This window comes from Pieris rapae, chromosome 11 (assembly GCF_905147795.1).
Source record: "Pieris rapae chromosome 11, ilPieRapa1.1, whole genome shotgun sequence".
In the NCBI taxonomy this organism is placed as follows: Eukaryota; Metazoa; Arthropoda; class Insecta; order Lepidoptera; family Pieridae; genus Pieris; species Pieris rapae.
This window is the reverse complement of record NC_059519.1, coordinates 6,937,249-6,953,926: the sequence shown is the minus strand read 5'-3', so window position 1 is coordinate 6,953,926 and position 16,678 is coordinate 6,937,249. Positions and strand designations below refer to the sequence as shown.

Genomic DNA, 16,678 nt, shown 5'->3' with positions numbered 1-16,678 from the left:
TCCTAATTAATATTATAACGCAACTTTGGATAATAAAACAAAGAGGGCTTTGTTTAATCATTTATATAACTCGAGAAGACATTGAAAAATTGAAGTAATATAGAATTGAAGAAAAAAATTAAATACAAAATAATGATAGTGTTCAAAGCGTAGATACTCTCTCCTCAAATTTATTTATTTATTTATTTAACTACATTTTAATAACGGAATGTATTTAAAAAAAGATCTAAAATCGACTAGATATACAATATTCGGATGGTGGGCATTTTTTTATGTAGAATAATGTCATTTGACATATTGGTGACATTTTCACATATTTAAGCGTGCATTCAGATATTTATTTTGTTTAAACTAAGGAATGTATAACAAGCTTCTTAAGCATACACACATTTTTATTTATTTTTGAATTATTATCTCAATAACGTAGTAAAAATTGTTAATTTATTAGTAACACTTTCATAAAATCATTTTTCAGTTCAGCTAATATGTAACACGTCTAGTATAGTTAATAATGTAAATAAAACTATAGTCAATAAGTTAGGTTAATTTATATCTAAAAGATTTCAATAACTGTAAGTAAATGTAATTTATTTTTCATCCAATCACAATAAAAACTTTTTACTTTGATCTAAGACAATTGAACTAAAAAGTATTACTTTTATTCTCTTTAATAAAAGGTTAGGACAATACAATCTAAAACAAAAAAGAATAATTATACAAAGAGTTTAATTGATTAAACTTTTAATAGTATTAAAAATCAAATTAAAACATTTTCATACATAACATTAGTAATACATACATATAGACAGTAAAGTTTACTTGGCACAGTTATTTAGTTATATATTTTTTTCATAGAACAGGGGGCAAACGGACTCATGCATGCTCAGGCAAGTGACACCTCTATTCATGGAAACTCTTAATGCCAGAGGGCTCGCGAGTGCGTTGCCGACCTTTTAAGAATTTGTACGCTCTTTTCTTGAAGGACCCTCGAAGTTTATTACTGACAAAATATTTAATGAATGTATATATATTGAGACTTAAAATGTGTAAATAGTAAATATATAGGACACAAAAATATAAAGAATCCTTAATATTCAGTTGTACTAGAATTATTTTCGATAGACATTTGTAGTTTTTTGTTGTTGTCCCACCACGGTAACAGCTGGAGCCGCATTGATAATTCCATTTCGAATATTCCATCCCACTTTTTCCTGCAACAAGTATAAGGCACTGCGCTTACTGTCACAAACACAAATCTTTGATAGTGGGCTTAAATATTGAAACTAAAATAAATAAAATTTTATTTATTTATTTTAGCTCCATAAACGTATCAACAATGCTTCCCTATATTATACAAATTATTAATATCTAGACTATCCAGTCTAGTAATGCCTGAATACCCATATCTCAAAAACTACTTTACCGATTTTATGAACTGATCTGGAATATATATGATTTAAATATTCTTAATGTAAATGTTAATTTCTCGTAAAATTGTTAACAAACTAAGTTCAGCACATGTACAGCAAATGAAAGCCTGAATTGTTTGATCATTACGGTAAAAGCTTACATCTAGAAACAAATAAAATTAACAATAAAATTAAATACACACCTTTAACAGGCAAATACGGCATCTTTTATACCTAATCACTATTTCTAACTGACATATTACTTAATATAAATGACTTAACGAAGCGTGAAATTTAATGAAAACTTATTGAAAAAAAAGGTGCATTATAAAGTCCACCTGTCAGAAGTAAAACTTCTGTAAATTAATTATTACTAAGGAAAAAAGCCCCAATAGATGATCATGTACCGGTATATGAATAATCCATGTATTTGTTTATCTATGTATATTCACACTGTTGATACATTGTTTATGTGCAATAGATAATATTAATTAATAAAAAGTCTGCTTTTACTGCACAAAACGTTATGCTACAGAATTGCCATATAAAGTTCTAATATGTAACTACTAAACGAATACATCAATCGATAGCGTGTACTTTTTCTTGATCTCTCTTTCTCACTCTCTCTCAATTGGTCTAAATCGCTCTCTTCCTTATCTTCGACAAAAACGCTGCACATCTTCGTGACGTTATATCCGTAATAATTAGACTCTCGTGTGCCAAAAGAACACTTTACTTCAAAATGGAGTACTGCGTAACTATGAGTAAGAGAGGTCGTAGTCAAAGGGCACTAACCTAACCCTACGCCTTTCCTAGACTCTCTAGAAGAACTAGAAGCTCACATAATTTGTATTCTTATAAAAATGAAATATATTCTTTTACAAATAAATTTACACTTACAAAATTCTTAAACACTTTCCATTTGGGCCTTGGTAACGCCATGACACCTTCTGACTTTTTTATAAAAATTCATTTTTGGTCTCTATCTTGGAAGTGTTATATTTGAGTAAAATTTTCATATTTTGTACATTTCTTAGTGGAAGTTTTCTATCACTCATTGAGGTGTCTCAAACTTGTTTAATTTCAAAGTAAATATTGGTAGAATATTTTTATCTTTTCGGATAGATATTTATCTTAATTTAATTCAAGAACAAAAATATGATCTATAAGATAATTGTGAAAAAAATTAACAGTGGTCTGCCTAAGGCTGTCTATATAATATGTTTGTCTATATATGTAGTATGGAAACAGGATTCTAGGGTTGGGGCTGGGTCGCTATGCCTTTTAAAGGATCATGCACCACGTGACCTGTGAATGTCTTAATAAAATACATCATCTGATTTACCGTAATATTTGTAATTATAGATGTTTTTGTAACTGTAAATATATAATATATATTTTTTTGTAATCTAGAACCTAGCATTGTCTTTCATGGGTCTTAACATTTTTTAGCTTTACCCTTAGTATTCCATTTTCATCTTCATGGAAAAGATCGCTATTTAGCCATAAGACTGCCCCTTGCCTCATTTTTAATAAATGTTACCTGATTGCCAATGAAACAAATTGTTGATCAGTGTACAAGATATAATTTAAGTAGTTAGCCATAAAAAAAAAAAAGAACACGTTAGCTATATGACAATGATAATACTTAGGTTATCTACTATCATAAGACAATCTGTGTCGGTGGAAGTTATTTACTAAATTAAGACAAACATGACTCGAATTATTTTATGAGCGACAAGCAAAAGTGTGTAGTAAAGTCATTGATCTGCGGGAACTACCGCAATGAATGATTCATTATACGCATATCGGCATTTTTAATATTTCCTCCCGCCAAATAAATCCCCGAGGTACAAAACATATTTGAATTTATTATATTAACATTCTCGTTTATAAATTGCTCCTGAAATAGATTATGTTTCGTGTTCATGTTCCACCAAAACATGGTTCCACAAACACATAATTGAAGACTGCTGTTTCTATGTGTTATCTGGTTCTGTTACGTTCTCATGAACAACTTTGCGAGCGTAAAACGTATGTAATAATCAAAATAATGAATCATTAAAACTGTATACATGTCGCAGCCAACTAGCTTAATTAGCCGTTTAATTAAGAGCCTAGCCTTACGACGCAATTTAACTAGCGGCCTGGAAGATGTTCAGCCAGTTGATCAAACAGCTAATCTACTTGGATCGATGACGTTTCATTACTTGCCAAGCCAATGACGGTTAATTAAATTTAATTCCACTTTCTGCCACTCTTAAATCGAAACGAAACTCTTCAAACTGTCAATTCGGCGTCGGCAATCCACAACTTTGGTGGTATTTTCCAAAGTTTCATGAAAAACAACAAATACAATGGAATATTGTAGTGACAATGATAATCTATAATTTGACTCAAACAATTTAATTTAAAATAAATATCTCTATCGTGCGATTAGCTTTAGAATTAGCCAGCTACTTTATTAAATGTTGTAACTAAACGTTTAGCTAAACGGCTAGGTTGTTCAATGAGCGGCTAATTAAGTTAGTTGGCTGCGACATACACACCGTCATACTTATCTTTCTCCTCTCTCTTAGTCACCATACGATTATTAAATATAACATATCCAGCGGCTAAAGGGACAAACAGTCCTAATATTATACTATATTAGAAATGTGGCCCCTATGTATCAAAAACATTCTGATACAGATTAGTAATAGTTAACACATGTATTACAATTTTTTTTTGGTTACCATTATTCGTGCCAGTTTATTTAAGCCAATTAATTAAGCTATTTGATAATATTTAATTTTGTATCGAACAGTTTGATATTTGCAGTACGGTTTTTGTTTGTGATACAAACTGCTTTGTATAATCAGTGTTGCTAAGTGCAAATATACACAATTGAAATAAATTGTTTAGTTTCGAAATACGGATTCGTTGTGGTCTAGTTAGTATTAATGATGTTTAATCGTTATCAATACTTCTGTTCAAAATGTTTGCAGAATAAATAAGCAGGGCGCAATGTGACCTAGAACGTACGTATTTTATAATTAATATATTTCTTTCACGAACGTATTATAACCTTATATAAATTTCAAAGGAGATAAGGACACAAGTGATAAAAGTCTCAAAATAAAATAATATTTTTTTTTCCATTTTGATTCCATCAGTTACAAAATTAGATTTTTTAGATTAGACAAAGAGGACTGAAACCGCTTTTTCATTATCGCTTTAATACTTTGTTATAATATTATACAACGCGTAAAACAATATATACGTATACTACTTAACTTGCGTGGCTAGACGTAGTTAAATATGTGGTTCGTATACATATACAGTTTTAGTTAGTTTGGATTTTAAAAACTCATAATTTAATTTACTATTACAAGGACTTTATCTAACTCCATCTAAGAGAGAACTCCATCTTTTATCATTCAATAAAATTCTTAAATCTCTTATTGTATTCCTACGAAATACGTATTATTTATTATATTTTATTGTCATCAGTTTCGTACTACCGTTCGAATTACCGTTTTCAATAGTAATGAACGTTCATAAACAAATAGTAATTGACCACAAATCCACATTCCCGCAAACGAAACTGTGGTAATCGACAAAATCCGAGTTTCAGCGAATGCACTATAAGTTTGTGAAAAATAGTACGAGCGAGAATAAAACGCAGGTGTTTGGGACAACCAGAGCAAATTACAAGTTTAAGAGATTGTTTTTGTTTGTGTACCTGGGTGTTTCTGTAACAGCTGACCCGGCAGATTTAAAATAGGAATAGGAACTGTTGTAGAAATTTCGTTAGTATTTAACGTTGCCTTTAGAATATTACATATTCATTTAAATTCAATCATTTCATTTAAAGATGTTATGTTTATGAATCTGTGTGACTAGACCTTTACCTACAGTTTAAGCTAGCTCTTATACTAACATTAAAATGCTCTGGATCTGGATTGTGGGTAAAAATCTTATACATATTTATAAAAAGATAATAAATTAATTAATTTTGATGTATTAAAAGAAATCAGTCTTACGCAGATTTTCTTAGTTAATTGTTTTAATGCAATAATATCCTTTATCAGAACCAGAACACGAATTTGTCAGAAGTGGAAAAAATATTATATTCAGACCAGACCTAATTACCCTGGTAGTTTGGTTTCTAATAAAGTATCATTTTCATATTATGAATATTTTTTTACACCAGTGAAGACAAATATTAGGGACAATAAAGTGAAAAAATACATATCTTATAATAATATTCCAAGGCTCGTAAAGCTTAAACAAACATAGATTAATTAAATTCAACAAACTGTATGGGAATGTTTTCAGAGAGAATTCCTTAATTAAATATATTTGGTACATGATACTTTTATCAAAATTAACTAATATTAAATCTTTTACATGTTGAATATTAACAGGTGATTCTTTTTCAATGTTAGGCTTTAAGAATGTTAAATCAGATCGTAATCGAAAATATGTCCACAACTCACACTCACAAAATAGTAAGAACAATACTTAGCGCGCTTACTCCGCGTGTTAAAAACATATATGATTTGATTTCGAATATTTTGGTATCGACTCTGAATCTTAATCCTCAGAACTAATTTTAAACTATGGTATAGAATTCCAACGTATTAATACTAGCCATAAGTGTGGAATAATTAAATGTGAAAAAATTAAAGGAGGATTTATCCGGAATATTTTTTTTGTTTTAATTGCACAGATATTTGTAGTAATTAAAAACTTTAGAGCAATATAATAGCAGCATTCAGCTTACTTAGCGCCTAGTGGTTTATTTCTAACAAACTTTTATTGCGTTTAATGAAATCTAGGCGTCTCGCAAGAGCGGCAAGTGAAACGTTTGTTTCACCAGAGATGATTTCAGTTCAAGCCAGTGGCTAATATAAGCAATAACGTACCAATTTGTTGCACGTATTTATTAAGTAACGTATTCAGTATTAGTTAGGGTATTTTCATAAAACGGCTCTTCAGTATACATGTATTTAATAGTTGGTACAATACTCGTCTATATTAAAATATCAATGCATTTAAATTAGTTAAAAGGCCGGTATATACATTCTGGTATTGAGAGTGTCCATGGGCGTTAACATCAGATGAGCCTCCTGTCCGCTTGCCCCCTGTTTTATTATAACAGTCAAGTAGGCATAAGAGCAGTCTGTACCAACATTGAATAGATTGACCACTGCCGAACGCTCCATCAAGCAAATTCCTTCTATTGTGCGGTTTGCTTTAAGTGTTTCCCATTACGGTGATATCTAGTGGAGGTTGAAATTAATTTAATTGAAAATTCGTGTCAAGCTACACTAAATGGAACGTGTTTCCGATTTTGGCCTTTTTTTTGGCAACATTATTTTATTGTATATTGAATCACCTACTCACAGATTAGGTGCGATATTATTGACGATTAAATCGCCCTTAATTTAAGAGCACTATATAAATTTTGACGTTTGTACGTAACAATTCATTCGAAATAAAATCACGGACCATTCTTCTTCTTATACTTAGCTGACCGCCAACCTCCAGTAGTGGAGAGGCACTACAATAAGAAGACCATTCTTAAAATTAAAAAAAATAAGTCATGGTATGGTCTATTGTGTGAATCTTTAGAAAGTTAACCGATATAAGCCGATGTCCAGTGTGTTGTATTCTAATTGTTTTGATAAGAAACCATACAAAAAAACATACTCCAAAAATTAAAGTACACCATTTAGTTTAATCACTTCGAATCTCGAAGTGATTCGGTGACATGCCGCGTTATAGACTAAATACTATTAAAAACTTTTAAATAAAGTCGTGATTCACGTTAATATATATGACGCATTAAATTTAATGAAATATAAAGAAAATTTTATGACAAATGATGCAGTATATAGGCGACGGCTTACGTTTTATTTCTATTTGAAAATGAAGTTTACACGATTTTTACTTTGCGTTTTCGCTTTCATTTTAAATATTCTAATTGCTTCAGCTCGGCTTCCTAATCCATTGGGCTTCATTGTAAGTACTTCATTCTGGTATCTCTTAGCACTCATTTGTGTGGTTCTTGTAACCTTTTGAAGTCTTTTCAGTGAATATAATAGCATTTCCATATAAATAAATCAGACAAATGCTCAACCATCAAGTTTCATCAAACATTGTATATTCATATTCATAGTATTTTCTTTAAAAATACTATGTTTCTTAAGAATAATTATTATTATTTATACATTCTCTTGATTGGCAAGGCAAGCAGCCTTGCTGGTGCTTTTATCACATTAGAGTCGGTTCAATTCCCAGACGAGACAAGTAAATTTTGGAAAATTGTTGAATGCAGTAATACTTACATTTAAACATAAAATAAAGTGTTTTTTCAGTAAAATATGCTATCTACGATATTTAAGGTACTTTCCATTGATGTCCCTAGTCTTGGGACAGTCTGTATATATCAAATCTCTAAGTAAGGGATCTTTGATCATTGTACTGATGGTTCTAAAGTTCTAATATTATTGTTATTTAAAAGCCTTCAATATGAGTTTGCTAATGTGTAGTAAGATATTTATTTATGACTATTTTATGCAAAAAAATACTTGCATGTTTCAATGTCAATAAAGTTATGGCATTTAATTTTCATTTCAAAATGTTGTATTAATAAGATTTCGACTCTTTCTGGTTTCTCAGACACATATTTTTATAGGCTGACGCAAAAGATGGATTGGATGGAGGCGCAGAGGTGGCTGAGTCAGCATTAGATGCATTCGGAAATATTGTGCCTTGATAAAAGATTATTTGATTTAAAAATATATACCTACTGACTGGCCCAATAAAATCCTATTACATTTTATAATTTGTTTGCTTCATCATGCAGTCGTCATCATACAATCGATAGTGTATCCCAACTCTAGATCCTCTGGTCGGGAAGAATTATTTTATTATTCGGCGATTCAAACTAAAACCTTAAGATAAATCACGAGAAATGAAATCGTTATTATATTACATTATGAATTAAAAATACCTTATTATAAAATCTTTGATTCGGGAAGTTTCTTTCCGTTCCGATCAATAACATACGTACAATTTTATGTTTATTTGATTTACTAGAAAAACCAATTCCTATGTTACGACATCTGTTTTTTGTTATATTTTTATGTGAGTATAAAATATGAATTACTACAATATAGTGAAATCGATGTAACATAAATTTAGGACTTAAATTTATAATTCTCATATATTATTACAAATTTATTATTTGTAATTTTAGCTGTTTCTTCTCGTTATAAATTCTACAAAGATTAAATTTAAAAGAACAATAATTATGTTTCCAAGTTTTTATTTAATTAACATAATGCTGTAAGACTAAAAATACTCATGTAATATAATAAGCATTTGAAAAACAAAATTAAAGTGTTATAATAGATGAAGATTGTTCGCACAACGGATCTAGTGAGTCAAGTGCGGAAATTGAGTCCACCAACCTTTAACCTTAACACGAAGATGAACTATTTATCTCAATACTCAATCGTGTATTAAATGAACAGTTGTATTTACCTTTTGATGAACATTTTTTAGTTATCTACGTAGACGCAAACTATGTAAATAAAACTATGACAAAACCTGGACGTGTGAGGTTCTATCCACGAAATTCAGTATTTCGAAAGTCGGACCTCATTGACAGAGGTTGTTCTGTTTTCTTAAAGGAATGTCCTGCAGCTTACAAGTAAGGGAATTGACTTGTCGATTGTAAGAACTTGCTTTATCATATGGTATAGCAATAAACATTTATGGGATTTCCTATCTTATTATAAATCACAACCCATTTTTATCTTTGTTAAGTGATTTATTCTTCACAAACAACAGTAATTAATTTATATTCTTAAATAAACGCTCAAGAAAAAAATATATATGTTCACTCGTCTTAAAAGTCTGTTCTGAGTGACGTGTGTTTTCTTCTTGTCCTTTCCTGTATATATGTTGCCACATACATCAAAATCTTATAGAAAATACTACACAATATAGTATGTACATTTTTAGTGCGTATCTACGATACGCTACACATACTATACGGTACGTGTTATATCTGTCTTGGTCTCGGTTTTTTAACAACTCTACCTTATCCTATTAGAGTATGAAGCTTAAACCTTTAAGAATACTAAAATACCTTTTGTACCTCCACGTAGTATTAAAAGTCACTTCCCGCTATCTGTAATTAGGTCCTTTGAATTACGCAATGGGTTGGATTGGGGAAATATAAAATAAAGGATTATATAATCTCTCGTAGGAAACAAAGCTTTCCGCTGTCTGTAGACAAAGGGTAAGATTCAAAAGCGAGACTTAGCAGTAAGTGTCAGACTTACTTGTCAAATCCTATATGTTTTTGGCGTACCGAAGTCACGCCTCCAGTCTTATTGCTAAGTTTTTTCTTAAGATTCATTCAATTTGACGATCAATCCGTTAAAAAAGTGTTTTTCTTTAAATGTGTTTAAGTTATGTTAATAAAAGACAATACTGAGTGTGTACATACATATATAATAAGTAAAATTATTAGTGAAGTTTATTTTTAATGATAATAAAAATATTTAATTGATTTTCAGGAGAAATACAGTATGCGCCCGACACTATGATGGTCAATATAAAACATTTTCGAATTATTGCGTGCTTGAATATGAAAATTGTAATGCATGGAGGCGTAAGTATGAAGCTTCTAATTTAATCCCACGTGTTTTTTTTACCAGATACACTGAATAGTTGAGTTGGTGTGACTCGATAACTGAGGTGATACGCAGAAGTCCATGGATGGATTATATTACCTTTTCGTACGTTAACGTCATTGCGACTTTTCGACCTTCATGCAACTTGTAGACTCGCTGAATAATGTAAGCAAGGTAATTTTTGGTCGTCCTCGTCCCCGCTAATACACAAACATCGGTGTGAATAAAAAATGTATAGCAAATTGCCAAAGCCCTTCGCAGGCTCCATTTGACTATAATCGGACTAGAGAGCATCCTAGTCAAGGAAACTTCCTTGACTAGAAACTAAATGAAACTAAAACCAGTCAGTTCTTTGGCGTACGCCTCAAAGGCCAAATTTTTACCTTTTCACCGAAGATACGCGTCTTGATCATACGAATTAAGCACCACCATGCATGAATCATAAAGGTATCTTGATTATGCCGTCTATATATATCTTATATTTAAAAAACAATCTGTCACAAATGTTATTTTTTTGTGGAATATAGCTTCAGGTCCAGATGGAATTTAGTTTCGTATGTTTGAAACTGTGTACACTTTTTTCAGTTCTGACCTATCTTTTTCACCTTTTGAGAATGTTCATTTTACATTATTTTTATCTACTATCTTATTTTATTTTTATCACTAATATCCGACTCTATATATCCCTAAAAGAGGAAACCGTGCCAAAACTTCGAACTATATACCGATATTGTCAAGGCTTTTGACTAATCTAAACTTCCGAGAATGAATTGTGTCTATGACTAAAACAGCTACCAAGAAACTTAGCCATGACGACTTCTGCCACTTCATCTTGGTTGAAGAGTCTCCCAGTCTTCAATCGATGACATTTTGACGAGTGTGTCTCGGTACTTATATACAACAACCTTATACCATCATCATCTTCTCACCACGAACGTCGGCATGTTAGCTCAATAAATTTAAATTATTATGTTCTACAAAATTATAAAATATATTTTACTGTTATTAGAAGAATAAGTAAATATGTTCTTGTTATAAAGAGACAGGTTAGCTTTATTATAAAAACATTTTCTATAGTTTATTAATGACTTTGAATTGTATTGGAGCCAACACTAAACAGACGCTAAAAGTATAGACTTTTCAAAGAAAAATATTGCTCGGCTTTCCACAAACCAATGAACTCTGATCAAATATTTAATGAGTGTAAAATTGCATTTCCAAGAATAACTCATAGACAATTGTTGGTATATTTTTATTTCTTTTTAATATCATCTTTCTTATTCTGGATAGAAATACGTATATTTTATTTCTTATACTATTGATGTTACTTATTACGTTATTACGTTTTTCTTTTACGTTAGATATAGAATTTTAAAAAAGTTTACCCCTTTCGAAATGACCTTTAAACGATAAAGAAAGATATTTTATGGGCAATTTTTTACACCTTGAGAACATTATTGTAGTCTTTTAAACATAGGTTGATAAAAAATAAGGTATCCTTATACCTTATTTTTTTCTTTCAAATATACTAATCAGTGATAATGTAGCATTCAAATGGTGAAATAATTTTTAAAATCGGTCTACCACTTTTTGAGCCAATTTGTAATAAACATACTTAAATACAAATCTTTCCTCTCTGTAATATTATATTAGATAAAGACTTCGTTCTGTAGAGAAATCTGACATTCGTAGTACATGTTACAATTACTCGTAAGAATTACGATTCGTAAAATACAATTATATAAATATTTTTATTTCAGAATGGAGTATGGTGAAAAATGAGAGGTGTTGATTGCTAATTATATTGTATTATTATTGAAAAAATATACTTTTTTTTATTAAAGACCTTTCATAACTATTTAAATACATTATTTTTTCCATTAAAAGAAGTAATATTTATCGAGATGATAAGTACTTTTATATTGGCTCATAATTATCTATGCTATGATAAAAAATATTTTCATTTGTATTCCAATTCGTAATGAAGTCGCATGTGTTTTTATTATATTTGTTTAAAATACTTATTTTAAGCGCAATAGTTTGTCATAAACAACAAAACAAAACACTGATGTGGATGTCAGAGAAATATCGTCAGTCCATCGATATTCACATCGTCATTAGCGGGTTGAGTGGGTGTCATTTGGTTACTGCAAGCACAAAAGAGACGAATAATTGTTGTCATATCGTCAAGCTCTCAACTATACAATGCTCCACTGAATACTCAATCAGACCTGTCTTGCGTTCTCTGTTCGCATTGTCAAAAGTCAAGATGGCGTCTCAAGGCATTTTTCTGCTCTCATTTGTTGTGAAAAAATAAATTTATACTTTTATTCGATAAGTATATTTTTCAAGCTATACAACAATTAAATAATAACAAACCAAATCAAATGTTTGTTAAAAGTAACAAAAGAAATCAAGTTCAATTGACTTGATCACAATATTTTCTCATAATAATCAAAACATTTTTCGTAGTATTCCCATCCTGTAGCATTTTTTTTAATTACCTTTATTAAAATGTGTGGTAACATAAACGTTAGGTACCGTTAAATATGACGTTGAACTCATTTAAAAACCATTTTACCTCTGCACCAAGGCTTTGTAGTCTGTGACAATGAAAAATACTGCGTGTGTTATTTATTACCCTTGCAATATTTATTCTAATGGCAAAATGGGAGCTAAGTTACATCGTAACAAATCCGAATTTATTCCACCTTATTCTCCAGATTGTGCCCACAGTGACTTTTCCTGTTTTCCGATTTCTCGATTCTCTTGAGAGAATGCTCGCTGGACAGAATTAAAGCCTATTTTGGGGCTAAAGACAAATTGTACTACAAAAATAGTATTGAAAAATTGTATGAACTCTATAATAGTTTTATCGCTACGATTGAATAATCAAATCAAATCTATGCCTGCGAACTTTTCAGCCTAGGTGGGCTGCTATATACTGTTCGCGTCGTTGTCGATTTATCAACTTATATTTAATTAATTTTAGTTAACCAACTTGAGTTGATTTAAAATATATATAATAAGTTTTAATAAAGCAGAATCGTCTATTGGAATTTTACGTATAAATATTTTTGAACTATGAAGGACACAGACAGACATAGACGCGTCGCCCGTTGTTTGAACTTGACACGCTTCGAAATATTATTCTGGATTGATTTAATATAGACAACCCGTAGCGGGAATAAAACTTACTATTTTACCACTAACAACACACTTTTCTATACCTATTTTTATTAAAGAACATGGATACTTTATCAGTTGATCCTCCTGCCCGTTTGACCTTGTTCTATAAAAAAAAATAACAATCCATAAAATCACTCAATGGCCAGTTTGACATTTCAATATTCTAATACCGTTGACACATCGTAAGGATATAATCAAAGAGAGAGTGAAGAATGATTTGTGATCTGTGAGAGTTCATACAATATAGTTTTAAGATTTTTCTAATGTTATTGTTGGGAACTTCGTACTTATGTATAACAAAATATTTTTTTTGTGCAATTACTTGCTAAATATCTATCATCTACAGTGTACGTTTGACTAGATAAAACAATCTATTTCGAATGATGGTGGCACGTTTGTGTAAATCATTTAATAGTCCTTAACAAAATGTGTCGGGCTTACAATGAAACTATGATAAAAAATGTCTCGGTATACATTTCCAGCAATAACTTGCATTTTTAAATTTTTTGCCATTATTTTTTTTTCTGCGATATATTCCTATCTAATTGCTATTTATGAATTTATGCTTTTTATTTATAAATGTTTATGTCAAGCATATGACGGGCACATGTGACATCTTCGATACAAAATGTCCCATCGAGATTTTTGTGCCGCGGTGTTGACCAATTTGGTGGAAGTCCTGAAATATTTTAATCTTCTGCAACATAAGACCTTTATAACTCACAATTTGATTCATTCTAAGAGTTATGATTGAACATTACTTTTATATATTTACTTTGTCTCTGGTTTAAAACTACGCCATATTTGTTTACCTTCTATATAATCAGAATAAATATACTGATATTATAATTATAATGATATTACTCAATCTGTTTTGCCGTAAAAGTAATATATGAATTATCCTTGTATTTGTTGAAGAACACGTTTAAATATTCAAGATTAGACTCGTGATTGAACTTTAGAATTCAATTCCAAATTCTCAATCTATTTGCCGACTCAAGTCGATGTAATCCACTTTATGTTTGTCACTTTGATATTCGGTTTATCTAAAAGACAAGGGTAGGCAGATTTGCATTGTGAGAAAAAAGGTCTCGGTACGGCTTTCATGTACAAATTACTAGCTTCTTTCTTATAGTGCGTACCAATTCATAAAAGGCCGGCAACGCACTCGGGACCCCTCTGGCTTTGAGTGTCCATAGGCAGCGTTATCACTAAACAGCCTTCTGCCAGTTTTTGTTCTATAAAAAAATTGTGGTTATTATGTACTATATTTATATATATAATTCTAAGGTAATAAAATAAAGTCTTTTTTGGCTAAATGTATATTAATGGCAGCCCAAAGTTAAGAAGTTGCTGTTTGTAAGTTGATGCGAGATGTAATTCTGTCGTCTTTGTCGAATCAATTATTATTTGTACGGTAACCTAACCAAGGCTGGATCTTGTTAGTTAACTGAGGTTAAGCCCGGTAACGCACTCGCGAGCCCTGTGGCATTGAGAGTGTCCATGGGCGACGGTATCACTTAACATCAGGTGAGCCTCCTGCCCGTTTGCCCCCCGTTCTATAAAAAAAGGTGGGTCTGTTGATGAAGGTTATTGTTCAGCAATAAAGCCATTCCGATAAGAGAAATGATCACAGTCCTCGATCTGCAAATTCTGTAAATTAATGGTGTTCAAAATTACCTATAGAATAAAAAACACAGCAAGATTCCACTGTTTATTTTAACAATTGTCGTCCATGTAATAACGCCAATGCACATCACCTAAATAAATAAAAAATTAAAAAAATAATTTTATGAAACTCATCTTGGTATAATATAACTAACATTTTGTTACACTTTGTCTAATCTCATACATTGGATATATATTCGTGAACTGAAATACATACAAATTTTTTACCTTCAAGTTTCAGTTATTAAATTTAAGATTTAAGTTTGTATTATTATGCACATTTTAATTTAGCTAGACTACAAAATATGAGAAACTTACCGTCTTTAATCTTGCAATTCTCATACTGCATTAGGCACAAAGAATGGAACTTTTTCTTTTTTAGATGGTCATTCATGGCACAGATTTCTCGCTTCCTAAAGTTCACAAAATATTCTGAGTAAGATGGAAATATATGTATGTCGACAAGCGTTATAAGAATAATACAAACAAACAAAATATCTTTATTCTAGGTAAACAAGTACACTTATGACCGTCAAAAAAATTAAATTAATTGTAAATTTACATTTACTACCAGTTCGCTAGTCAAGGGCGTAGAGCGGGCAAGAAGAACTGGCAAGATACTTTCCGTCACTCTTTTTAATCGCCAAGTTTTTAATACAAAATGTTTGAACTGGAGCAAATCAATCCCAAGGATTAGGATCATTTAAGAATTCGTCACAATTATACAAAGCTTTATTAATTAATTTTAATTAATATTATTCAGAGTCGAGGCTCACCGCTAAGTATGACTCCGATACGTCAGTACTTTTTGTCAATACGGGTGTCAAACTTGTCGCTTAGTCAATGAATCAACTGTTAGGTTATGTGATAATAAACTGCAGAATGTTAATTAATATAATTCGTTTAATAATGAATAGAATATAAAACCTTCTTGAGTTAAATTAAGCTAAATTAAGTTGAACGAAACGTTTTGATATCAAAGAGATGTTTACTCGACTGAATTAATTATTTCCTACATCAGAAACAGTGTTACTGTTTTATTTTTTAAACTTCAAACAAAACTGAAGGATTACAATAGACTTCGCGTGCCCCGGGAAACAAAGTCGAAACACTAACACACACTACTATTTTTTTTTTCAAAAGTTTTTTATAACTCTATTGCGACTATTCTAATATTGTCTCATTTTTGAATTGTTTCGGTGATGTACAAATGTAAACTGTATTTTTTTCAGATGTTTTTCAAAACATTTTATGATTAAACTAAACTTTCTTTCTTCTTTAAAAAGGATGTCTTTAATCTTCGGAAAATTTGTGTACAATGTTACTAATTCTCGTTAATCGAATTTTACTTTTCTGAAATAAATCGCAACAACCATAAAGAAAGTTTTAGTAATCCTACCAAATAATTATAACCGGTAATGCGACTGTTTTTAAACATTTTAAAGTGGTAATAATATTGTGGTAGCGAAAAATGTGGTAATCAATTATTACGATCTAGACATTCATCAAAAATACCGTCAGTATCGTGCGGTTACTGTGTCATTCGTAATTATATTTAAAGTATGAAACAATCGTAAAATGCGTTCTTCAGTCTATTTTGATAAATTACTGCAATATACATTTTGTTATACTAAATACGTAATATCAAACTTCAAATCTATGAACAGGGAAAAATTGCTGTCATTTGAAATATATTATGTAGTGTACTCAGTATCC

General features: G+C 30.6%; 1 protein-coding gene and 1 long non-coding RNA gene across 2 annotated transcripts; both read left to right on the top strand.

Moving 5' to 3' along the window:
• Positions 1-7,283: 7,283 nt before the first annotated feature.
• Positions 7,284-8,241, top strand: LOC123689569. The gene is made up of 2 exons (XR_006750522.1): positions 7,284-7,418; positions 8,095-8,241. It is a non-coding gene; the product is annotated as an uncharacterized LOC123689569 (long non-coding RNA).
• Positions 8,242-8,487: 246 nt separating this feature from the next.
• Positions 8,488-11,927, top strand: LOC123689568. The gene is made up of 4 exons (XM_045630239.1): positions 8,488-8,546; positions 8,967-9,114; positions 9,989-10,083; positions 11,866-11,927. Exons 1-4 carry the CDS (start codon positions 8,513-8,515, stop codon positions 11,895-11,897), a joined length of 309 nt encoding a protein of 102 aa, XP_045486195.1. The 5' UTR covers positions 8,488-8,512; the 3' UTR covers positions 11,898-11,927.
• The last annotated feature ends 4,751 nt before the right edge of the window (positions 11,928-16,678 follow it).